This window comes from Coffea eugenioides, chromosome 3 (assembly GCF_003713205.1).
Source record: "Coffea eugenioides isolate CCC68of chromosome 3, Ceug_1.0, whole genome shotgun sequence".
In the NCBI taxonomy this organism is placed as follows: domain Eukaryota; kingdom Viridiplantae; phylum Streptophyta; class Magnoliopsida; order Gentianales; family Rubiaceae; genus Coffea; species Coffea eugenioides.
Genome location: NC_040037.1, coordinates 39,659,157 through 39,684,626, shown reverse-complemented (window position 1 = coordinate 39,684,626; position 25,470 = coordinate 39,659,157). Strand labels below are relative to the sequence as shown.

Genomic DNA, 25,470 nt, shown 5'->3' with positions numbered 1-25,470 from the left:
CGGCCTACCCACTGATATGACCAACTAAATTTTTTGGATTTACTGTAACAATGAGGATAATTTGCTAAAAGATCATAATGTATATATAGGTTCAAGAGATAAATAATATGCAAATCATAACCATACATTACATAAACTAAGTCATTCATGTCTTAGTATAATACATACTTGAGTACTAGCCATAGTTACATATTAGGAGGCTTAAATAAGCTTCATTGCCTATTGAATTATAACATTGTTGGCTAAACTATTAATAGTTATATTAGGATCCATTACTTTTTAAATCAAAAGAATAATGGATCATAATATAATTCAAAACATATTGTCTAAGCAATGAAGGCAGGCACTGAGGTAATTAACAAAAGTATAGAATTAGGCCATATCAAACTTGCTTAGCTTTAGCTTTCTTTGCTTGACTTTTTTTTTGTGTAATTTGTTTAGCAAGAATTTGATTCTATTATTTTTCAACTACAAGTTGGTCGTGCTTCAAATTGAGAGGTTTGCTTCTTTATTGTTACTATTAAAAATCATTAGTATTATCAAACTCTTGAATTCACGGTCCTTGTGTTCTTGGAATATAAATTACATGATTTATTTTTCAATATGGGATACGAACATCCTATAACACTATAATATCAAAATACAGAATCTCATGTCAGGACATATTGAATCTTTTCTTTTCCACGATGAGCTTTTGAGTAAAAATGTGCTGCATACTCCGAGTAAAGACACTCTATATAGAGTGGTTATTCTCCGGTGCTCTCAAGCACTTCTTCAAAAGGTCTGATAATTGCACAAGGTGTTGGACTTGTAAAAAATAGCACCGAAATCCTATTGTGACTTTTACTAACAGTCACAAAATACTCGAAATTCTTGTAGCGCCCATTGCTCATAATTTCTAGAGCATCACCAACATTTATCACTAAGGCTCCATTTATTAAAGCAACATGTATCCATGGATCACTTTCTGATTTCCGACCCCAAAAACCTCCTATCAGATGAAGTATAGTAACAGTTGATGAGTCGGAGTGACGGCCTATGCCAATAGCAAGCTCAAGTTGGAGATATTTTGGATAATAATTTAAATGGACTCTTTTTGTACCCATAAGCATTGAGTGTTTTGTTTTTTCAATCTCTTTCATGTTCAACCACTTCAAGATGATTTTTAGTTGCTTTTAGCAAGTATTTCGCATGATTTTATATATTCCAACACTTCTTTCCTGAAATCCAACAAAAAGGACATCATTATATACGAATTATTAGGGCAATATATAACAATATACTGCCAAATTGTGATTGTAAAATCTATATGAAAAATCATTTAGAAATTTACTTTTTTGAAGTAAAGGAATCCAAATGAGTAAGTTCAAGAATCCAATATCATGAGAAGCAAAGAGGCAAAGTATATAAGAAAAGTTTTCATTCTATGTATAATACCTGCAACTTGGAGGCCGAAGCTCCAAGGCCTCTTCATCAGAAACATACGTAAATGTAAGTTTGTCATGCCACTCATGAATCTTCTCAATTTCTGGGAAAAAACTTGTTTGAAGAGAAACATTTTTGCTTGGAGAGTTGTTTTTGGTATATTTCAATTTCTCAGTTGGTGGCAATTCAAAGAATTCACGAGCTGCATTCCTTCAATTTGAAAGTACCTCAGTAGAAATCCCATGATTAACAAGTCGGATCAATCCCCATTCCTCAACTGCATCGCACATCATGTTCTCAATGTTAGGGTCATATCAATTTGATATATCGATCATGGGTACGTATTTTTCTAAAGTATTGTCAATATTGAATCGTTCTTCAAGTGGTTGAATGAATTCCTATGGCAGAGTTTTAAGGTCCATCTCAGACAGGCCCTTGACCCTAGGACCTTCGTATATTTGTGCTTTGATATTATTTGAATTGAAAGCAATTGCCGTCTTTTTCAAATCGGTCATTGGAATTTATAGAGCAAGAATGGTACTCGTCACTAGCTTATCTGCAAATAAATAGTAATTGCTTCAGAAGTTGTAGATAGTCAAGTTTTAGTTATTAACAATGACCCATAGTGTATAATGATTAATCACCGGTAGGTTCCAAATGTTGCTGGAGTTATAACTCCATTGTAAAGTTATATTGCAAATCAATAAAAAGTGACATAAAACACCACAGCATTTACCAAGCCGTCAATATCTAAAAGTGTCTTTTCCTTTTCCACCTTTTCCTTTTTCACTTGCAAGAGCCTATTTGGACCTGTTAAGAGACACACAAATTAAAAAATATTAGTCATTGTTACAATGCAAAATACGTATCAACCGCTATATGACCTACAATTTTTTCTATGATCTAATCTAACAAGCAAAACTCATCATTTGAGATTTTCTTATGCCACATTTGAGTTGGCAAAAGCAAAAATGAGATGTACACTTTTTACAGACGTTAGGAGTGCAAAACATTAATCATTAGTAAATATCAAAGTACAGATATTAGGAGAGTAAAATATTAATCATTTGTAAATATCAAAGTTAACCAGAAAATTCTTTCCCATTAACACCAAAAATACCGCAAAGCTAAACCCAAAATAAACTCATTTCGGTTGCATCCATTGAGAGAAAAACATTATCAATAGAAAATATAAAATCAGACCAAAAATCACATCAACATATGCCAAATAGATCAATAAATTTTGACTTTGAATTGGTTCATGTTGGAAACAGGATTGCAATATCAACCAGTGTCAGCAAAATGCAGATATTGTTGAAGAAGTTGGGTCGGCAACAAAGATGGTCACCAATCTATCTGGATATGAGAAACCCTCTATGTTGACTAGATATAAGAAACCCTTTGTATCTGGACAGAAATATAAGAAACCCTCTATATCTGAAGATAGGATATAAAAAACCCTTTGTACCTAGAGAAAAATATAAGAAATCTTGTATATCTCTAGAGTGGAATATATAGTGACACACCAACACATAACCTTATCTTATCCCCAAATCCTTGAAACGTCTAAATCACCTACCTAATCCTTCAAACATTTAAACATTTGAATCATCAAATCCTTGGAATCTATTATCAATTGGAGATATTATTTCACACACTCTTTGTTCAATTTTTATGACAAAGGTAATTTCACTCTATTTAATTGTAAGTGACAATTTGATTCAATCAATAATCATGGTAGTTATTATATTTTTAAAATTTATTTTAGGAAAAACGAATCTTATGTTCATTACCAAATATTTTACATCTTTCACTCATCATATAACTAAACTAGCATGGGTCTGGTGCGTGCGCTACCCACTGATATGACCAACTAAATTTTTTGGATTTGCTGTAACAATGAGGATAATTTGCTAAAAGATCATAATGTATATATAGGTTCAAGAGGTAAATAATATGCAAATCATAACCATACATTACATAAACTAAGTCATTCATGTCTTAGTAGAATACATACTTGAGTATTAGCCACAGTTACATATTAGGAGGCTTAAATAAGCTTCATTGCCTATTGAATTACAACATTGTTGTTTAAACTATTAATAGTTATATTAGGATCCATTACTTTTTAAGTCGAAAGAATAATGGATCATAATATAATTCAAAACATATTGTCTAAGCAATGAAGGCAGGCACTAAGGTAATTAACAAAAGATTTAACAAAAGTATAGAATTAGGCCATATCAGGCTTGCTTAGCTTTAGCTTTCTTTGTTTGACTGTTTTTTTTTTTTTTGTGTGGTTTGTTTAGCAAGAACTTGATTCTATTATTTTTCACCTACAAGTTGGTCGTGTTTCAAATTGAGAGGTTTGCTTCGTTATTGTTACTATTAAAAATCATTAGTATTATCGAACTCTTGAATTCACGGTCCTTGTATTCTTGGAATATAAATTACATGATTTATTTTTCAATATGGAATGCGAACATACTATAACACTATAACATCAAAATGCAGAATCTCATGTCAGGACAAATTGAATCTTGTCTTTTCCACGATGAGCTTTTGAGTAAAAATGTGCTGCATACTCCGAGTAGACACACTCTTTATAGAGTGGTTCTTCTCCGGTACTCTCAAGCACTTCTTCAAAAGGTCCGATAATTGCACAAGGTGTTGGACTTGCAAAAAATGGCATCGAAATTCTATTGTTATTTTTACTAACAGTCACAAAATGCTCGATACTCTTGTAGCGCCTATTGCTCATGATTTTTAGAGCATCACCAACATTTATCACTAAGGCTCCATTTATTAGAGCGACACGTATCCATGGATCACTTCTGATTTTCGAACCCAAAAACCTCCTATCATATGAAGTATAGTGACAGTTGATGAGTCGAAGTGACGGCCTATGCCAATAGGAAGCGCAAGTTGGAGACATTCTGGATAATAATTTAAATGGACTCTTTTTGTACCCATAAGCATTGAGTGTTTTGTTTCTTCAATCTCTTTCATATTCAACCGCTTCAAGAGGATTTTTAGTAGCTTTTTAGCAAGTATTTCACATGATTTTATATATTCCAACACTTCTTTCCTGATACCCAACAAAAATGACATCTTTATATAAGAATTATTTGGGCAATATATAACAATATACCGCCAAATTGTGATTGTAAAATCTATATGAAAAATCATTTTAAAATTTACTTTTTTGAAGTAAAGGAATCCAAATGAGTAAGTTCCAGAATCCAATACCATGATAGGCAAAGAGACAAAGTATATAAGAAAAGTTTTCATTCTATGTATAATACCTGCAACTTGGATGCCAAAGCTTCAAGGCCTCTTCATCAGAAACATACGTAAATGTAAGTTTGTCATGCCACTTATAAATCTTCTCAATTTCTGGGAAAAAACTTGTTCGAAGAGAAACATTTTTGCTTGGAGAGTTGTTTTTGGTATATTTCAATTTCTCAGTTGGTGGGAATTCAAAAAATTCACGAGCTGCATTCCTTCAATTTCAAAGTACCTCAATAGAAATCCCATGATTAACAAGTCGAATCAATCCCCATTCCTCAGCTACATCACACACCATGTTCTCAATGTATTTTTCTAAAGTATTGTCAATATTAAACCGTTTTTCAAGTGGTTGAATGAATTCCTGTGGCAGAGTTTTAAGGTCCATCTCAGATAGGCCCTTGACCCCATGACCTTCGTTTATTAGTGCTTTGATATTATTTAAATTCAAAGCAATTGCCGTCTTTTTAAAATCGGCCATTGGAATTTATGGAGCAAGAATGGTACTCGTCACTAGCTTATCTGCAAATAAATAGTAATTGCTTCAAAAGTTGTAGATAGTCAAGTTTTAGTTATTAACAATGACCCATAGTGTATAATGATTAATCACCGGTGGGTTCCAAATGTAGCTGGAGTTATAACTCCATTGTAAAGTTATATTGCAAATAAAAAAAATTGACATAAAACACCACAGCATTTACCAAGCCGTCAATATCTAAAAGTGTCTGTTCCTTTTGCACCTTTTCCTTTTCCACTTGTAAGAGCCTATTTGGACCTGTTAAGAGACACACAAGTTATAAAAGATTAGTCATTGTTACAATGCAACATACGTATCAACAGCTATATGACCTACAATTTATTCTATGATCTAATCTAACAAGCAAAACTCATCATTTGAGATTTTCTTATGCCACATTTGAGTTGGCCAAAGCAAAAATGAGATGTACACTTTGTACAGACATTAGCAGTGCAAAACATTTATCATTAGTAAATATCAAAGTACAGACATTAGGAGAGCAAAACATTAATCATGAGTAAATATCAAAGTTAAACATATATGTGTGTGTGTGTGTGAGAGAGAGATAGAAAATTAGTTCTCTTTGAATTCTCTTTCCTCTGCATGCACTCCGTATGTTGAGTTTGTTGCGGTATTGAGTGTTGAGTTTGTGTTGAACTTCTCATTTCTTGGCATTTTAAATAAATTCAAATGCCAAGGAAGCAAGGACGGAATGAATTATGTTTTTGTTTTTCCTTTTCTCTAGGATAATTTTGAGACAGGGACTCTCCGCTACTGAAAAACAACAAGAATCCGAGCCTATAAAATCCTAAAATTAATGGGTATTAGAGAGTTAAACAGAATATCATTTTTTTAGCTAAATCAGAAATGAGCAATAAATTTTTAACTAAACATGAAAGATTTTCTTGCAACAAGAAATATCTTACCTTGTACTCTCCTCCGAGTTTTAGTGTAATTTGAGGTGCACTCATTTTATTTCACATTTTATAGCAGTAAATTTTAAGAGGTTTTCCAAACGGTAAAATATTTCGTAGACTCGTCTGTAATGCATGACGTCACATGTGCGCCCACTGATTTACTTGGTTTTTTTTTTATGAAGTGATGACCATATCCTCTTTTACAGGAAAGAAAGAACTAATATTAACATTTCCACTTACTACATATTTACGATCACCTCATCATGACAATGTTATGCAGAGCACAACAACAGTTATATAACATGTTCGTTTCTAAGTACCAAAAATAAATAAATAAACAAAAGGGCTCCCGTTACATAACATGTTCATTTCATATTTTTGAAAATATAAGATTAATTATGGAAAATAAATAAATACAGGGAAGAGTAAGTAAAATTATATAGGGAAAGTATATAAATGCAATGAAGGATAATAATTGTTAGTATGTTTATATATATAGTAGATTAAGTGAATATTAGATGTGTTAAGGGCTCCGTTAAAAATCCCATAAAAAATTTGGGATGTCAAAAAAAATCAATATTAATAACAAGATTCCTAAGAGTTTTGTGCTGTCAAATGTTGAGGAAACTTTGAAGGCAATGTCAGCTACCGAGCTAGAAGCTTCTGGAGAAATTACTATTCATTCTTTTTCTCTTTTTTGGCTTCAAGATAGAAACTTTTGCAGAAATTGCCATTTATTCTTTTCATAAAAAAATAAAATATGTAATGTTTGTGACATGGTCTCCTATTTCTTCACACATAGTCTCCTTTAATTTTGGACACTTTATATCTTAAACTCTCAATTTGGGATCTACTCACTAAACTTTCAAGTTTGTTTTATTGAAATCCAATTAATGACAATGTTAGTAAAATTAATGAGAAAGGAGACGCAAATTAATGATAATGTGTCATTTTATTCTAACTATGATTCCTTGACTCGTTTTAAACAATTTCAATATGTTATCATTGATTTGAGAGTTTAAAATGCAAAATATTCAAAATTGAGAGTTTAGAGTAAACAGTAAAAAAGTGGTACTTAAGTTTAAGGGTGTAAAGTAGATTTAGTCCTTGAGAAAAATGAATGTATTTGCCCCTAATTTCCCATCTATATTTGTATGGTCGTTTATTTGTAGAGTGTTGAAGACGCCCTTTAAGCATGATTTGTTATTTGTAGAGTGTTGAAGACACCCTTTAAGCATGATTTGTTATCTTGCACGATTTGTGTTCACAAGGGATTCAAGAAAAACTGTCCTATGTCCCAAGACCCGCTCGCTGCATGATGCTTGGAGCAAGAATGGTACTCGTCACTAGTTTATCTGCAAATAAATAGTAATTGCTTCAGAAGTTGTGGATAGTCAAGTTTTAGTTATTAACAATGACCCATAGTGTATAATGATTAATCACCGGAGGGTTCCAAATATAGCTGGAGTTATAACTCCATTGTAAAGTTATATTGCAAATCAATAAAAAGTGACATAAAACACCACAGTATTTACCAAGCCGTCAATATCTAAAAGTGTCTGTTCCTTTTCGACCTTTTCCTTTTCCACTTGCAAGAGCCTATTTGGACCTGTTAAGAGACACACAAGTTAAAAAATATGAGTCATTGTTACAATGCAAAATACGTATCAAAAGCTATATGTCTTACAATTTATTCTATGATCTAATCTAACAAGCAAAACTCATCATTTGAGATTTTCTTATGCCACATTTGTGTTGACAAAAGCAAAAATGAGATGTACACTTTGTACAAACGTTAGGAGCGCAAAACATTAATCATTAGTAAATATTAAAGTTAAACCAGAAAATACTTTCCCATTAACATCAAAAATACCGCAAAGCTAAACCCAAAATAAACTCACTTCGGTTACATCCAATGAGAGAAAAACATTATCAATAGAAATTATCAAATCAGACCAAAAATCACATCAACATATGCCAAATAGATCAATAAATTTTGACTTTGAATTGGTTCATATTGGATACCGGTTGCAATATCAACCAGTGTCAGCAAAGTGCAGATATTGTTGAAGAAGTTGGGTCAGCAGCAAAGATGGTCACCAATCTATCTGGATATGAGAAAACCTCTACAGATATAAGAAACCCTTTGTATCTGGAGAGAAATATAAGAAACCCTCGATATCTGAAGATAGGATATAAAAAACCCTTTGTACCTCGAGAAAAATATAAGAAACCTTGTATATCTCTAGAAAGGAATATATAATGACACACCTACACCTAGCCTTATCTTATCCCCAAATCCTTGGAACGTCTAAATCACCTACCAAATCCTTGAAACATTTGAACATTTGAATCATCAAATCTTTGGAATCTATCATCAATTGGAGATATTACTTCACACACACTCTTTGTTCAATTTTTATGACAAAGGTAATTTCACTCCATTTAATTGTAAGTGACAATTTGATTCAATCAATAGTCATGGTAGTTATTATATTTTTAAAATTTATTTTAGGAAAAAGGAAGCTTATGTTCATTGCAAAAAATTTTACGTCATTCACTCAGCATATAACTAAACTCGCATGGGTCTGGCCGTGCTACGCAGCGGCCTACCCACTGATATGACCAACTAAATTGTTTGGATTTGCTGTAACAATGAGGATAATTTGCTAAAAGATCATAATGTATATATAGAGGTAAATAATATGCAAATCATAACCATACATTACATAAACTAAGTCATTCATGTCATAGTAGAATACATACATGCGTACTAGCCACAGTTACATATTAGGAGGCTTAAATAAGCTTCATTGCCTATTGAATTACAACATTGTTGTTTAAACTATTAATAGTTATATTATGATCCATTACTTTTTTAGTCAAAAGAATAATGGATCATTATATAATTCAAAACATATTGTCTAAGCACTGAAGGCAGGCACTACGGTAATTAAAAAAAGACTTAACAAAAGTATAGAATTAGGCCATATCAGACTTGCTTAGCTTTAGCTTTCTTTGCTTGACTGTTTTTTTTTGTGTGGTTTGTTTAACAAGAATTTCATTCTATTATTTTTCACCTACAAGTTGGTCGTGCTTCCAGTTGAGAGGTTTGCTCCGTTATTGTTACTATTAAAAATCATTAGTATTATCAAACTCTTGAATTCACGGTTCTTGTATTTTTAGAATATAAATTACATGATTTATTTTTCAATATGGGATGCGAACATCCTATAACACTATAACATCAAAATACCGAATCTCATGTCAGGACAAATTAAATCTTGTATTTTCAACGATGAGCTTTTGAGTAAAAATGTGCTGCATACTCCGAATAGAGACACTCTTTATAGAGTGGTCCTTCTTCGGTGCTCTCAAGCACTTTTTCAAAAGGTCCGATATTGCAAAAGGTGTTGGACTTGCAAAAAATGGCATCGAAATCCTATTGTGATTTTTACTAACAGTCACAAAATGCTCGATACTCTTATAGCGTCCATTGCTCATGATTTCTAGAGCATCACCAACATTTATCACTAAGGATCCATTTATAGGAACGACATGTATCCATTGATCATTTTCTGATTTCCGAACCCAAAAACCTCCTATCAGATGAAGTATAGTGACAGTTGATGAGTCGGAGTGACGGCCTATGCCAATAGCAAGCTCAGGTTTGGGACATTTTGGATAATAATTTAAATGGACTCTTTTTGTACCCATAAGCATTGAGTGTTTTGTTTCTTCAATCACTTTCATATTCAACCGTTTCAAGACGATTTTTAGTAGCTTTTTAGCAAATACTTCGCATGATTTTATATATTGCTACACTTCTTTTCTGATATCCAACAAAAAAGACTTCTTTATATAAGAATTATTGGGGCAATATATAACAATATACTGCCAAATTGTGATTGTAAAATCCATATGAAAAATCGTTTAGAAATTTACTTTTTTTTAAGTAAAGGAATCTAAATGAGTAAGTTCAAGAATCCAATACCATGAAAGGCAATGAGTCAGAGTATACAAAAAAAGTTTTCATTCTATATATAATGCCTGCAACTTGGAGGCCAAAGTGCCAAGTCCTCTTCATCAGAAACATACGTAAATGTAAGTTTGTCATGCCACTCATGAATCTTCTCAATTTCTGGGAAAAAGCTTGTTCGAAGAGAAACATTTTTGCTTGGAGAGTTGTTTTTGGTATATTTCAATTTCTCATTTGGTGGCAATTCAAAGAATTCACGAGCTGCATTCCTTCAATTTAAAAGTACCTCAGTAGAAATCCCATTATTAACAAGTCGGATCAATCCCCATTCCTCAGCTGCATCACACACTATGTTCTCAATGTTAGGGTCATATCAATTTGATATATCGATCACGGGTACGTATTTTTCTAAAGTATTGTCAATGTTGAACCGTTCTTCATGTGGTTGAATGAATTCCTGTGGCTGAGTTTTAAGGTCCTTCTCAGACAGGCCCTTGACCCCATGACCTTCGTTTAGTAGTGCTTTGATATTATTTGAAATCAAAGCAATTGCCGTCTTTTTCAAATCGGTCATTGGAATTTATGGAGCAACAATGGTACTCGTCACTAGCTTATCTGCAAATAAATAGTAATTGCTTCAGAAGTTGTAGATAGTCAAGTTTTAGTTATTAATAATGACCCATAGTGTATAATGATTAATCACCGGTGGGTTCCAAATGTAGCTGGAGTTATAACTCCATTGTAAAGTTATATTGCAAATCAATAAAAATTGACATAAAACACCACAGCATTTACCAAGCCGTCAATATCTAAAAGTGTCTGTTCCTTTTCCACCTTTTCCTTTTCCACTTGCAAGAGCCTATTTGGACCTGTTAAGAGACACAGAAGTTAAACAATATTAGTCATTGTTACAATGCAAAATACGTATCGACAGCTATATGACCTACAATTTATTCTATGATCTAATCTAACAAGCAAAACTCATCATTTGAGATTTTCTTATGCCACACTTGAGTTGGCAAAAGAAAAAATGAGATATACACCTTGTACAGACGTTAGAAGCGCAAAACATTAATTATTAGTAAATATCAAAGTACAGACATTAGGAGAGCAAAACATTAATCTTTAGTAAATATCAAAGTTAAACCAGAAAATTCTTTCGCATTAACATAAAAAATACAGCAAAGCTAAACCCAAAATAAACTCATTTCGGTTGCATCCAATGAGAGAAAAACATTATCAATAGAAAATATCAAATTAGACCAAAAATCACATCAACATATGCCAAATAGATTAATAAATTTCGACTTTGAATTGGTTCATGTTGGAAATAGGATTGCAATATCAACCAGTGTCAGTAAAGTGCAGATATTGTTGAAGAAGTTGGGTCGGCAGCAAAGATGGTCACCAATCTATCCAGATATGAGAAACCCTCTATGTGGACAAGATATAAGAAACCCTTTGTATCTCGAGAGAAATATAAGAACCCTCTATATCTGAAGATAGGATATAAGAAACCCTTTGTACCTAGAGAAAAATATAAGAAACCTTGTATATCTCTAGAGAGGAATATATAATGACACACCTACACCTAGCCTTATCTTATCCCCAAATCCTTGGAACGTCTAAATCACCTACCAAATCCTTGAAACATTTGAACATTTGAATCATCAAATCCTTGGAATCTATCATCAATTGGAGATATTACTTCACACACATTCTTTCTTCAATTTTTATGACGAAAGTAATTTCACTCTATTTAATTGTGAGTGACAATTTGATTCAATCAATAGTCATGGTAGTTATTATATTTTTAAAATTTATTTTAGGAAAAAGGAAGCTTATGTTCATTACAAAATATTTTACATCATTCACTCAGCATATAACTAAACTAGCATGGGTCTGGCCATGCTACGCAGCGGCCTACCCACTGATATGACCAATTAAATTTTTTGGATTTGCTGTAACAATAAGGATAATTTGCTAAAAGTTCATAATGTATATATAGGTTCAAGAGGTAAATAATATGCAAATCGTAACCATACATTACATAAACTAAGTCATTCATGTCTTAGTAGAATACATACTTGAGTACTAGCCACAGTTACATATTAGGAGGCTTAAATAAGCTTCATTGCCTATTGAATTACAACATTGTTGGTAAAACTATTAATAGTTATATTAGGATCCATTACTTTTTAAGTCAAAAGAATAATAGATCATAATGTAATTCAAAACATATTGTCTAAGCAATGAAGGCAGGCACTAAGGTAATTAACAAAAGATTTAACTAAAGTATAGAATTAGGCCATATCAGACTTGCTTAACTTTAGCTTTCTTTGCTTGACTATTTTTTTTTTGTGTGGTTTGTTTAGCAAGAACTTCATTCTATTATTTTTCACCTACAAGTTGGTCATGCTTCAAATTGAGAGGTTTGCTTCGTTATTGTTACTATTAAAAATCATTAGTATTATCAAACTCTTGAATTCACGGTTCTGGTATTCTTGGAATATAAATTACATGATTTATTTTTCAATATGGGATGCGAACATCCTATAACACTATAACATCAAAATACCGAATCTCATGTCAGGACAAATTAAATTTAGTCTTTTCCACGATGAGCTTTTGGGTAAAAATGTGTTGCATACTCCGAGTAGAGACACTCTTTATAGAGTGGTTCTTCTCCGGTGCTCTCAAGCACTTCTTCAAAAGGCCCGATAATTGCACAAGATATTGGACTTGCAAAAAATGGCATCGAAATCCTATTGTGATTTTTACTAACAGTCACAAAATGCTCGATACTTTGGTAGTTCCCATTGCTCATGATTTCTAGAGCATCACCAACATTTATCACTAAGGCTCCATTTATTGGAGCGACATGTATCCATGGATCACTTTCTGATTTCCGAACCCAAAAAATCTCCTATCAGATGAAGTATAGTGACAGTTGATGAGTCAGAATGACGGCCTATGCCAATAGAAGCTCAGGTTGGGGATATTTTGGATAATAATTTAAATGGACTCTTTTTGTACCCATAAGCATTGAGTGTTTTGTTTCTTCAATCTCTTTCATATTCAACCGCTTCAAGAGGATTTTTAATAGCTTTTTAGCAAGTATTTCGCATGATTTTATATATTCCAACACTTCTTTCCTGAAATCCAACAAAAAGGACATCTTTATATTAGAATTATTAGGGCAATATATAACAATATACTACCAAATGTGTGATTGTAAAATCTATATGAAAAATCGTTTAGAAATTTACTTTTTTTTAAGTAAAGGAATCTAAATGAGTAAGTTCAAGAATCCAATACCATGAAAGGCAATGAGTCAGAGTATACAAAAAAAGTTTTCATTCTATATATAATGCCTGCAACTTGGAGGCCAAAGTGCCAAGTCCTCTTCATCAGAAACATACGTAAATGTAAGTTTGTCATGCCACTCATGAATCTTCTCAATTTCTGGGAAAAAGCTTGTTCGAAAAGAAACATTTTTGCTTGGAGAGTTGTTTTTGGTATATTTCAATTTCTCATTTGGTGGCAATTCAAAGAATTCACGAGCTGCATTCCTTCAATTTAAAAGTACCTCAGTAGAAATCCCATTATTAACAAGTCGGATCAATCCCCATTCCTCAGCTGCATCACACACCATGTTCTCAATGTTAGGGTCATATCAATTTGATATATCGATCACGGGTACGTATTTTTCTAAAGTATTGTCAATGTTGAACCGTTCTTCATGTGGTTGAATGAATTCCTGTGGCTGAGTTTTAAGGTCCATCTCAGACAGGCCCTTGACCCCATGACCTTCGTTTAGTAGTGCTTTGATATTATTTGAAATCAAAGCAATTGCCGTCTTTTTCAAATCGGTCATTGGAATTTATGGAGCAACAATGGTACTCGTCACTAGCTTATCTGCAAATAAATAGTAATTGCTTCAGAAGTTGTAGATAGTCAAGTTTTAGTTATTAATAATGACCCATAGTGTATAATGATTAATCACCGGTGGGTTCCAAATGTAGCTGGAGTTATAACTCCATTGTAAAGTTATATTGCAAATCAATAAAAATTGACATAAAACACCACAGCATTTACCAAGCCGTCAATATCTAAAAGTGTCTGTTCCTTTTCCACCTTTTCCTTTTCCACTTGCAAGAGCCTATTTGGACCTGTTAAGAGACACAGAAGTTAAACAATATTAGTCATTGTTACAATGCAAAATACGTATCGACAGCTATATGACCTACAATTTATTCTATGATCTAATCTAACAAGCAAAACTCATCATTTGAGATTTTCTTATGCCACACTTGAGTTGGCAAAAGAAAAAATGAGATATACACCTTGTACAGACGTTAGAAGCGCAAAACATTAATTATTAGTAAATATCAAAGTACAGACATTAGGAGAGCAAAACATTAATCTTTAGTAAATATCAAAGTTAAACCAGAAAATTCTTTCGCATTAACATAAAAAATACAGCAAAGCTAAACCCAAAATAAACTCATTTCGGTTGCATCCAATGAGAGAAAAACATTATCAATAGAAAATATCAAATTAGACCAAAAATCACATCAACATATGCCAAATAGATTAATAAATTTCGACTTTGAATTGGTTCATGTTGGAAATAGGATTGCAATATCAACCAGTGTCAGTAAAGTGCAGATATTGTTGAAGAAGTTGGGTCGGCAGCAAAGATGGTCACCAATCTATCCAGATATGAGAAACCCTCTATGTGGACAAGATATAAGAAACCCTTTGTATCTCGAGAGAAATATAAGAAACCCTCTATATCTGAAGATAGGATATAAGAAACCCTTTGTACCTAGAGAAAAATATAAGAAACCTTGTATATCTCTAGAGAGGAATATATAATGACACACCTACACCTAGCCTTATCTTATCCCCAAATCCTTGGAACGTCTAAATCACCTACCAAATCCTTGAAACATTTGAACATTTGAATCATCAAATCCTTGGAATCTATCATCAATTGGAGATATTACTTCACACACATTCTTTCTTCAATTTTTATGACGAAAGTAATTTCACTCTATTTAATTGTGAGTGACAATTTGATTCAATCAATAGTCATGGTAGTTATTATATTTTTAAAATTTATTTTAGGAAAAAGGAAGCTTATGTTCATTACAAAATATTTTACATCATTCACTCAGCATATAACTAAACTAGCATGGGTCTGGCCATGCTACGCAGCGGCCTACCCACTGATATGACCAATTAAATTTTTTGGATTTGCTGTAACAATAAGGATAATTTGCTAAAAGTTCATAATGTATATATAGGTTCAAGAGGTAAATAATATGCAAATCGTAACCATACATTACATAAACTAAGTCATTCATGTCTTAGTAGAATACATACTTGAGTACTAGCCACAGTTACATATTAGGAGGCTTAAATAAGCTTCATTGCCTATTGAATTACAACATTGTTGGTAAAACTATTAATAGTTATATTAGGATCCATTACTTTTTAAGTCAAAAGAATAATAGATCATAATGTAATTCAAAACATATTGTCTAAGCAATGAAGGCAGGAACTAAGGTAATTAACAAAAGATTTAACTAAAGTATAGAATTAGGCCATATCAGACTTGCTTAACTTTAGCTTTCTTTGCTTGACTATTTTTTTTTTGTGTGGTTTGTTTAGCAAGAACTTCATTCTATTATTTTTCACCTACAAGTTGGTCATGCTTCAAATTGAGAGGTTTGCTTCGTTATTGTTACTATTAAAAATCATTAGTATTATCAAACTCTTGAATTCACGGTTCTGGTATTCTTGGAATATAAATTACATGATTTATTTTTCAATATGGGATGCGAACATCCTATAACACTATAACATCAAAATACCGAATCTCATGTCAGGACAAATTAAATTTAGTCTTTTCCACGATGAGCTTTTGGGTAAAAATGTGTTGCATACTCCGAGTAGAGACACTCTTTATAGAGTGGTTCTTCTCCGGTGCTCTCAAGCACTTCTTCAAAAGGCCCGATAATTGCACAAGATATTGGACTTGCAAAAAATGGCATCGAAATCCTATTGTGATTTTTACTAACAGTCACAAAATGCTCGATACTTTGGTAGTTCCCATTGCTCATGATTTCTAGAGCATCACCAACATTTATCACTAAGGCTCCATTTATTGGAGCGACATGTATCCATGGATCACTTTCTGATTTCCGAACCCAAAAAATCTCCTATCAGATGAAGTATAGTGACAGTTGATGAGTCAGAATGACGGCCTATGCCAATAGAAGCTCAGGTTGGGGATATTTTGGATAATAATTTAAATGGACTCTTTTTGTACCCATAAGCATTGAGTGTTTTGTTTCTTCAATCTCTTTCATATTCAACCGCTTCAAGAGGATTTTTAATAGCTTTTTAGCAAGTATTTCGCATGATTTTATATATTCCAACACTTCTTTCCTGAAATCCAACAAAAAGGACATCTTTATATTAGAATTATTAGGGCAATATATAACAATATACTACCAAATGTGTGATTGTAAAATCTATATGAAAAATCGTTTAGAAATTTACTTTTTTTTAAGTAAAGGAATCTAAATGAGTAAGTTCAAGAATCCAATACCATGAAAGGCAATGAGTCAGAGTATACAAAAAAAGTTTTCATTCTATATATAATGCCTGCAACTTGGAGGCCAAAGTGCCAAGTCCTCTTCATCAGAAACATACGTAAATGTAAGTTTGTCATGCCACTCATGAATCTTCTCAATTTCTGGGAAAAAGCTTGTTCGAAGAGAAACATTTTTGCTTGGAGAGTTGTTTTTGGTATATTTCAATTTCTCAGTTGGTGGCAATTCAAAGAATTCACGAGCTGCATTCCTTCAATTTGAAAGTACCTCAGTAGAAATCCCATGATTAACAAGTTGGATCAATCCCCATTCCTCAGCTGCATCACACACCATGTTCTCAATGTTAGGGTCATATCAATTTGATATATCGATCACGGGTATGTATTTTTCTAAAGTATTGTCAATGTTGAACCGTTCTTCATGTGGTTGAATGAATTCTAGTGGCTGAGTTTTAAGGTCCATCTCAGACAGGCCCTTGACCCCATGACCTTCGTTTAGTAGTGCTTTGATATTATTTGAAATCAAAGCAATTGCCGTCTTTTTCAAATCGGTCATTGGAATTTATGGAGCAACAATGGTACTCGTCACTAGCTTATCTGCAAATAAATAGTAATTGCTTCAGAAGTTGTAGATAGTCAAGTTTTAGTTATTAACAATGACCCATAGTGTATAATGATTAATCACCGGTGGGTTCCAAATGTAGCTGGAGTTATAACTCCATTGTAAAGTTATATTGCAAATCAATAAAAATTGACATAAAACACCACAGCATTTACCAAGCCGTCAATATCTAAAAGTGTCTGTTCCTTTTCCACCTTTTCCTTTTCCACTTGCAAGAGCCTATTTGGACCTGTTAAGAGACACAGAAGTTAAACAATATTAGTCATTGTTACAATGCAAAATACGTATCGACAGCTATATGACCTACAATTTATTCTATGATCTAATCTAACAAGCAAAACTCATCATTTGAGATTTTCTTATGCCACACTTGAGTTGGCAAAAGGAAAAATGAGATATACACCTTGTACAGACGTTAGAAGCGCAAAACATTAATCATTAGTAAATATCAAAGTACAGACATTAGGAGAGCAAAACATTAATCTTTAGTAAATATCAAAGTTAAACCAGAAAATTCTTTCGCATTAACATCAAAAATACAGCAAAGCTAAACCCAAAATAAACTCATTTCGGTTGCATCCAATGAGAGAAAAACATTATCAATAGAAAATATCAAATTAGACCAAAAATCACATCAACATATGCCAAATAGATTAATAAATTTCGACTTTGAATTGGTTCATGTTGGAAATAGGATTGCAATATCAACCAGTGTTAGCAAAGTGCAGATATTGTTGAAGAAGTTGGGTCGGCAGCAAAGATGGTCATCAATCTATCTGGATATGAGAAACCCTCTATGTGGACAAGATATAAGAAACCCTTTGTATCTCGAGAGAAATATAAGAAACCCTCTATATCTGAAGATAGGATATAAGAAACCCTTTGTACCTAGATAAAAATATAAGAAACCTTGTATATCGCTAGAAAGGAATATATAATGACACACCTACACCTAGCCTTATCTTATCCCCAAATCCTTGGAACGTCTAAATCACCTACCAAATCCTTGAAACATTTGAACATTTGAATCATCAAATCCTTGGAATCTATCATCAATTGGAGATATTACTTCACACACACTCTTTCTTCAATTTTTATGACAAAGCTAATTTCACTCTATTTAATTGTGAGTGACAATTTGATTCAATCAATAGTCATGGTAGTTATTATATTTTTAAAATTTACTTTAGGAAAAATGAAGCTTATGTTCATTACAAAATATTTTACATCATTCATTCAGCATATAACTAAACTAGCATGGGTCTGGCCGTGCTACGCAGCGGCCTACCCACTGATATGACCAACTAAATTTTTTGGATTTGCTGTAACAATAAGGATAATTTGCTAAAAGATCATAATGTATATATAGATTCAAGAGGTAAATAATATGCAAATCATAACCATACATTACATAAACTAAGTCATTCATGTCTTAGTAGAATACATACTTGAGTACTAGCCACAGTTACATATTAGGAGGCTTAAATAAGCTTCATTGCCTATTGAATTACAACATTGTTGGTAAAACTATTAATAGTTATATTAGGATCCATTACTTTTAAGTCAAAAGAATAATAGATCATAATGTAGTTCAAAACATATTGTCTAAGCAATGAAGGCAGGCATTAAGGTAATTAACAAAAGATTTAACTAAAGTATAGAATTAGGCCATATCAGACTTGCTTAACTTTAGCTTTCTTTGCATGACCGTTTTTTTTTTTTTGTGTGGTTTGATTAGCAAGAACTTCATTCTATTATTTTTCACCTACAAGTTGGTCGCGCTTCAAATTGAGAGGTTTGCTTCGTTATTGTTACTATTAAAAATCATTAGTATTATCAAACTCTTGAATTCACGGTTTTGGTATTCTTGGAATATAAATTACATGATTTATTTTTCAATATGGGATGCGAACATCCTATAACACTATAACATCAAAATACCGAATCTCATGTCAGGACAAATTAAATTTAGTCTTTTCCACGATGAGCTTTTGAGTAAAAATGTGTTGCATACTCCGAGTAGAGACACTCTTTATAGAGTGGTTCTTCTCCGGTGCTCTCAAGCACTTTTTCAAAAGGCCCGATAATTGCACAAGGTATTGGACTTGCAAAAAATGGCATCGAAATCCTATTGTGATTTTTACTAACAGTCACAAAATGCTCGATACTTTGATAGCGCCCATTGCTCATGATTTCTTGAGCATCACCAACATTTATCACTAAGGCTCCATTTATTGGAGCGACATGTATCCATGGATCACTTTCTGATTTTCGAACCCAAAAAACCTCCAATCAGATGAAGTATAGTGACAGTTGATGAGTCGGAGTGACGGCCTATGCCAATAGAAGCTCAGGTTGGGGATATTTTGAATAATAATTTAAATGGACTCTTTTTGTACCCATAAGCATTAAGTGTTTTGTTTCTTCAATCTCTTTCATATTCAACCGCTTCAAGAGGATTTTTAATAGCTTTTTAGCAAGTACTTCGCATGATTTTATATATTCCAACACTTCTTTCCTGAAACCCAACAAAAAGGACATCTTTATATTAGAATTATTAGGGCAATATATAACAATATACTGCCAAATGTGTGATTGTAAAATCTATATGAAAAATCGTTTAGAAATTTACTTTTTTTTAAGTAAAGGAATCCAAATGAGTAAGTTCAAGAATCCAAAACCATGAAAGGCAATGAGTCAGAGTATACCAAAAAAGTTTTCATTCTATATATAATGCCTGCAACTTGGAGGCCAAAGCGCCAAGGCCTCTTCATCAGAAACATACGTAAATGTAAGTTTGTCATGCCACTCATGAATCTTCTCAATTTCTGGGAAAAAGCTTGTTCGAAGAGAAACATTTTTGCTTGGAGAGTTGTTTTTGGTATATTTCAATTTCTCGGTTGGTGGGAATTCAAAAAATTCACGAGCTGCATTCCTTCAATTTGAAAGTACCTCAGTAGAAATCCCATGATTAACAAGTCGGATCAATCCCCATTCCTCAGCTGCATCACACACCATGTTCTCAATGTTAGGGTCATATCAATTTGATATATCGATCACGGGTATGTATTTTTCTAAAGTATTGTCAATATTGAACCGTTTTTCAAGTGGTTGAATGAATTCCTGTGGCAGAGTTTTAAGGTCCATCTCAGACAGGCCCTTGACCCCATGACCTTCGTTTATTAGTGCTTTGATATTATTTGAATTCAAAGCAATTGCTGCATTTTTCAAATCGGCCATTGGAATTTATGGAGCAACAATGGTACTCGTCACTAGCTTATCTGCAAATGAATAGTAATTGCTTCAGGAGTTGTAGATAGTCAAGTTTTAGTTATTAACAATGACCCATAGTGTATCATGATTAATCACCGGTGAGTTCCAAATGTAGCTGGAGTTATAATTTCGTTGTAAAGTTATATTGCAAATCAATAAAAAGTGACATTTTTCAGAAAAAAAAAACACCACAACATTTACCAAGCCGTCAATATCTAAAAGTGCCTGTTCCTTTTCCACCTTTTCCTTTTCCACTTGCAAGAGCCTATTTGGATCTGTTAAGAGACACACAAGTTAAAAAATATTAGTCATTGTTACAATGCAAAATACGTATCAACAGCTGTATGACCTACAATTATTCTATGATTTAATCTAACAAGCAAAACTCATCATTTGAGATTTTCTTATGCCACATTTGCGTTGGCAAAAGCAAAAATGAGATGTACACTTTGTACAGACGTTAGGAGTGCTAAACATTAATCATTAGTAAATATCAAAGTGCAGACATTAGGAGAGCAAAACATTAATCATTAGTAAATATCAAAGTTAAACCAGAAAATTCTTTCCCATTAACACCAAAAATACCGCAAAGCTAAACCCGCAATAAACTCATTTCAGTTGCATCCAATGAGAGAAAAATATTATCAATAGAAAATATCAAATCAGACCAAAAATCACATCAACATATGCCAAATAGATCAATAAATTTTGACTTTGAATTGATTCATGCTGGAAACCGGATTGCAATATCAACCAGTGTCAACAAAGTGCAGATATTGTTGAAGAAGTTGGGTCGGCAGCAAAGATGGTCACCAATGTATCTGGATATGAGAAACCCTCTATGTGGACAAGATATAAGAAACCCTTTGTATCTAGAAAGAAATATAAGAAACCCTCTATATCTGAAGATAGGATATAAGAAACCCTTTGTACCTAGAAAAAAATATAAGACACCTTGTGTATCTCTAGAGAGGAATATATAATGACACACTTACACCTAGCCTTATCTTATCCCCAAATCTTTAGAACGTCTAAATCACTTACCAAATCTTTGAAATATTTGAACATTTGAATCATCAAATCCTTCGAATCTATCATCAATTAGAGATATTATTTCACACACACTCTTTGTTCAATTTTTATGACAAAGGTAGTTTCACTCTATTTAATTGTAAGTGACAATTTGATTCAATCAATAGTCATGGTAGATATTATATTTTTAAAATTTATTTTAGGAAAAAGGAAGCTTATGTTCATTACAGAATATTTTACATCATTCACTCAGCACATAACTAAACTAGCATGGTGTGACAGCCCCACTTCTCCCAAGGGCGAACCCAAGGGTATCGGCGGGCCGCCTGCCTAGCTCGCGCCAGGACTCAAAACTTAAAACAATCAAAGCCAGAAAATTCAAAAGAGTACTATATACAACCCCAAAAGAGTTATAATTACATTCTCCAAAAGTATCGAGTCAGACCACCAAAACAAAAATAAACATTCTAACTGTTCAACTATTACAAGCCAATCTAACTATACTAGTATACGAGCCAAAAGTCCCCGCGTCGGTCCCTGCTAAGGAAAACAAAAGGAATAGGGTAAGCTATATGCTTAGTAAGTAAACAGGGGCGAAAGCGTAAATTCATGTAGCAACAATTACACAATAAGAGTAAAGCAAAAGCAGAAAAGAACAACATCATATAATAAGGATACGGTTGGCTCCAAAGCCAATTCATGTACCATGCATGATCTCCTGCCGACATTCCGTCGACCGCAAATAATAGTCCGTAGAACTTCACTTGTACACCCACCGACACCTTATCACCCTCACTGGCCAGTCACCTCACAAACTTGCCCGGGCGAACGAAATCACAAACTTGAGCTTGAGTCACAAGCTCGGGTCACAAACTTGGTCACCTTCTCGGTGAACCGGATTCACAAAATTGGTTCATAACATGAACCTACAAACTTGGTGACCTCAGACTAAGTTGGACTGACTTCGACCAAGCCCTAACCGGCTCGAATAGTCCAACCAGGTCAAGAGTTCGCCCCAAACTCACAAACTTCACAAAATTATTCAAAATCACAAACTTTGCAAACTTCACAAACTTTATTCGAAAGTCGCCCCGAGCCACAAGCTCAAGGGTTTTGGTTCCAAAAGGTTCATATACATATGCCAAGTACAATTATACATTCAAATTAGGGTTTAGGTCGAGTGCGATAAAGTACACCCTGGCCTAAGTGCCCTTTTCACATATCTCAAACACATAGCAAAGAAAACACACCAAACTGGCCTGAATACTTACCCAAAATACAAAAGTAGTACTAAAGCAAAATCGCTTCGCGCGTGTTCGCTAGTAGTGGGCCCCACCGGCTCCGCCTAGCTCACCACTGTCTGAAATAGAAGATTGTGTCATAATATATCACAAACGGCCACTAACGTACTTAAAACAAGCAAAACGGCAAAATTGGCACGCGCCAGTGCGGAAACGGCAAACGGGACGGCCAGATCTGCCATCTCAAACCGTTTTGGTCAAAAGTTAGGCTAGGAGTGTCGGATCAAGGTGGGTGAGACACCGTTTCGAAGCTAAAAGGAAGAGCTACAACTTTAATTTAGGTATCTCAACCCAGATCTCAATAGGTATAGGTCAAAAATGCACAAAACAGTGCCAGCTGTTTCATTGCGGTTTACCAAACAGGCCCTGTTTGCAAGGCCGTAACTCACGGCTCAGAAATCGAAATCAAGAAATTCCAGAGGCGTTAGAAAGCTGAAACATAAGGCTAAAACTTTGATGTTTTGGCCAAGATCTGAATCCACTCAGAATAGAACGAAAATCGAGTGCCAAAATACCCGTCAGAACTGTCCAGATACAAGGCAGTTCTGACGATCTATATTGTTTGGGTCATAACAGAAGCTACGGAACTCGGATTCCGACGTACTTTATACCGTTTCGAAGCTGAGACCAAGATCTAAATTTCTTATGAAGGAGTCGACACCCAGATCGAATGGGATCAATACGGAAAAACCCACGGTCAGAAACTGAAATTCAAAACGTACACAAACGAACGTCTAAAACAGGCCTGATGGTTTTGTCCATAACTCAGGATACACTAATCCGTTTGACCTGAAATTTTACAAGTAGATTCAGGACCTAAGAGGCTACAATGTTGAAGAAGGCCACTCAATCCAGTTTCGAGTGTAACTAGGTCAAAAATGCAAGATACTACACCAGCATCGCAAAAACAGATTCACAAAATGTATTCTAGCACAAACATCATAAAACAGGCTACCTAAGTCCAAATTTCGAGATTCCAAAGCCATATGAAAGCTAAGATTTAAGGCTACATTTCATCAGAAGACCATAACAACCAATTCAGAAGCAATCCCAACCAAAACAACCAATTACAATCGCAGTTCTTACATTCGGCCAAAACCAGAACAGCAAGGGTAAATTCGACTTTTCTCACTCTACGCTACTCCGATTGACCTGAAATTTTACAGGCACCTATAAAATGTCATTACCTACAACTTTCATGTTTTAAGCCAAGGCCAATTCGGCCTCTATCTATGACCAAAATTTTCGGACAGAATGAAGAACCAAGAACCCTAATTTTTCCAGATTTCTTCAAAAACAGAAATTACTTGAAATCTTCCACTTTTTCCACCCTCTAGAATCATTATATACCATTTCCAATCATCATAAACAACCACACCATCATAATCCAATTAAACCAGAAAAATCATCATAAAATAGAAAACTTCACCAAATCACTCCAAACCAAGATAAAAACCAGAAATTTCAGCACTTGAATCACCAATAAGCATAACATAAGCATCATTAGGTGTAGTAGGGTGGTTCAAGCCTCACTTACCAAGAAACAAGAGAGAGGAAGATGTTGGTCACCTTAGCTCTTCCAAAAAGCTTCACTAAACAACTTACTAACACTAATAGGAGAGGTTTTATGGAGTAAGTTCAAGATTAAACGGTTAAGTTGTTGATTTGGGCAAGATTAGAGCAAGGAATTGAGAGAGGTTTTTCTTCTTTTGCTTGGAGAGAGAGTCGGCCAAGAGGGAGAAAAGAATGAGGAATTTTTGGTTATTTTTGGTGATTTATTTGGTCAAAATAGAAAAAGGTGAATAGTGGTCTTATGGTAAGATTAAATCTTATGGTGACACTTGTCACCTTTTATTAAATATCTACCTAACTTTTCTCTCTCATATCAATCCAAATTGCAACCTCTACTTATCTCTTAACACCCGGTAAATTTTACACAGTATCCGGAATTTAACCTAATTGGCCGAATTTTTCCGAACTTTTCGCACTAGTGGGTCCCACGTCCGATATACGTTCTAAATTTCTCAAAAACTAACTAATACTAAAAAAAACATCTAAAAACTCTATTTACTCAATAAAATTATCTGGGGAATTTTCTAATAAAGAAAATGTAGAAAAAACGGGTTTTCAATATTAACCGGAACTTAGGGTTTAAATCTTAATCCCTACTTAGGGTTTTCGAAATACTCCCAAAACCAAACGTTACCGCCCAATTAATGAATATATCAATGTAGAACGAGCTGGGGCCTCACACATGGGTTTGGCCGTGCTACGCAGCGGCCTACCCACTGATATGACCAACTAAATTTTTTGGATTTGCTGTAACAATGAGGATAATTTGCTAAAAGATCATAATGTATATATAGGTTCAAGAGGTAAATAATATTCAAATTATAGCCATACATTACATAAACTAAGTCATTCATGTCTTAGTAGAATACATACTTGAGTACTAGCCACAGTTACATATTAGGAGGCTTAAATAAGCTTC

General features: G+C 33.7%; 3 protein-coding genes across 3 annotated transcripts; all 3 read right to left on the bottom strand.

Annotated features, from left to right (window-relative positions):
- Positions 1-746: 746 nt before the first annotated feature.
- On the bottom strand, positions 747-1,718 carry LOC113766582 (feruloyl CoA ortho-hydroxylase 2-like). The gene is made up of 2 exons (XM_027310757.1): positions 1,653-1,718; positions 747-1,151 (listed from the first exon to the last, which is right to left on the bottom strand). Exons 1-2 carry the CDS (start codon positions 1,716-1,718, stop codon positions 747-749), a joined length of 471 nt encoding a protein of 156 aa, XP_027166558.1.
- Positions 1,719-3,943: 2,225 nt separating this feature from the next.
- Positions 3,944-5,194, bottom strand: LOC113766581 (feruloyl CoA ortho-hydroxylase 2-like). The gene is made up of 3 exons (XM_027310756.1): positions 4,946-5,194; positions 4,731-4,810; positions 3,944-4,328 (listed from the first exon to the last, which is right to left on the bottom strand). Exons 1-3 carry the CDS (start codon positions 5,192-5,194, stop codon positions 3,944-3,946), a joined length of 714 nt encoding a protein of 237 aa, XP_027166557.1.
- Positions 5,195-12,731: 7,537 nt separating this feature from the next.
- On the bottom strand, positions 12,732-13,781 carry LOC113766580 (feruloyl CoA ortho-hydroxylase 2-like). The gene is made up of 2 exons (XM_027310755.1): positions 13,716-13,781; positions 12,732-13,052 (listed from the first exon to the last, which is right to left on the bottom strand). Exons 1-2 carry the CDS (start codon positions 13,779-13,781, stop codon positions 12,732-12,734), a joined length of 387 nt encoding a protein of 128 aa, XP_027166556.1.
- Between the last annotated feature and the right edge of the window lie 11,689 nt (positions 13,782-25,470).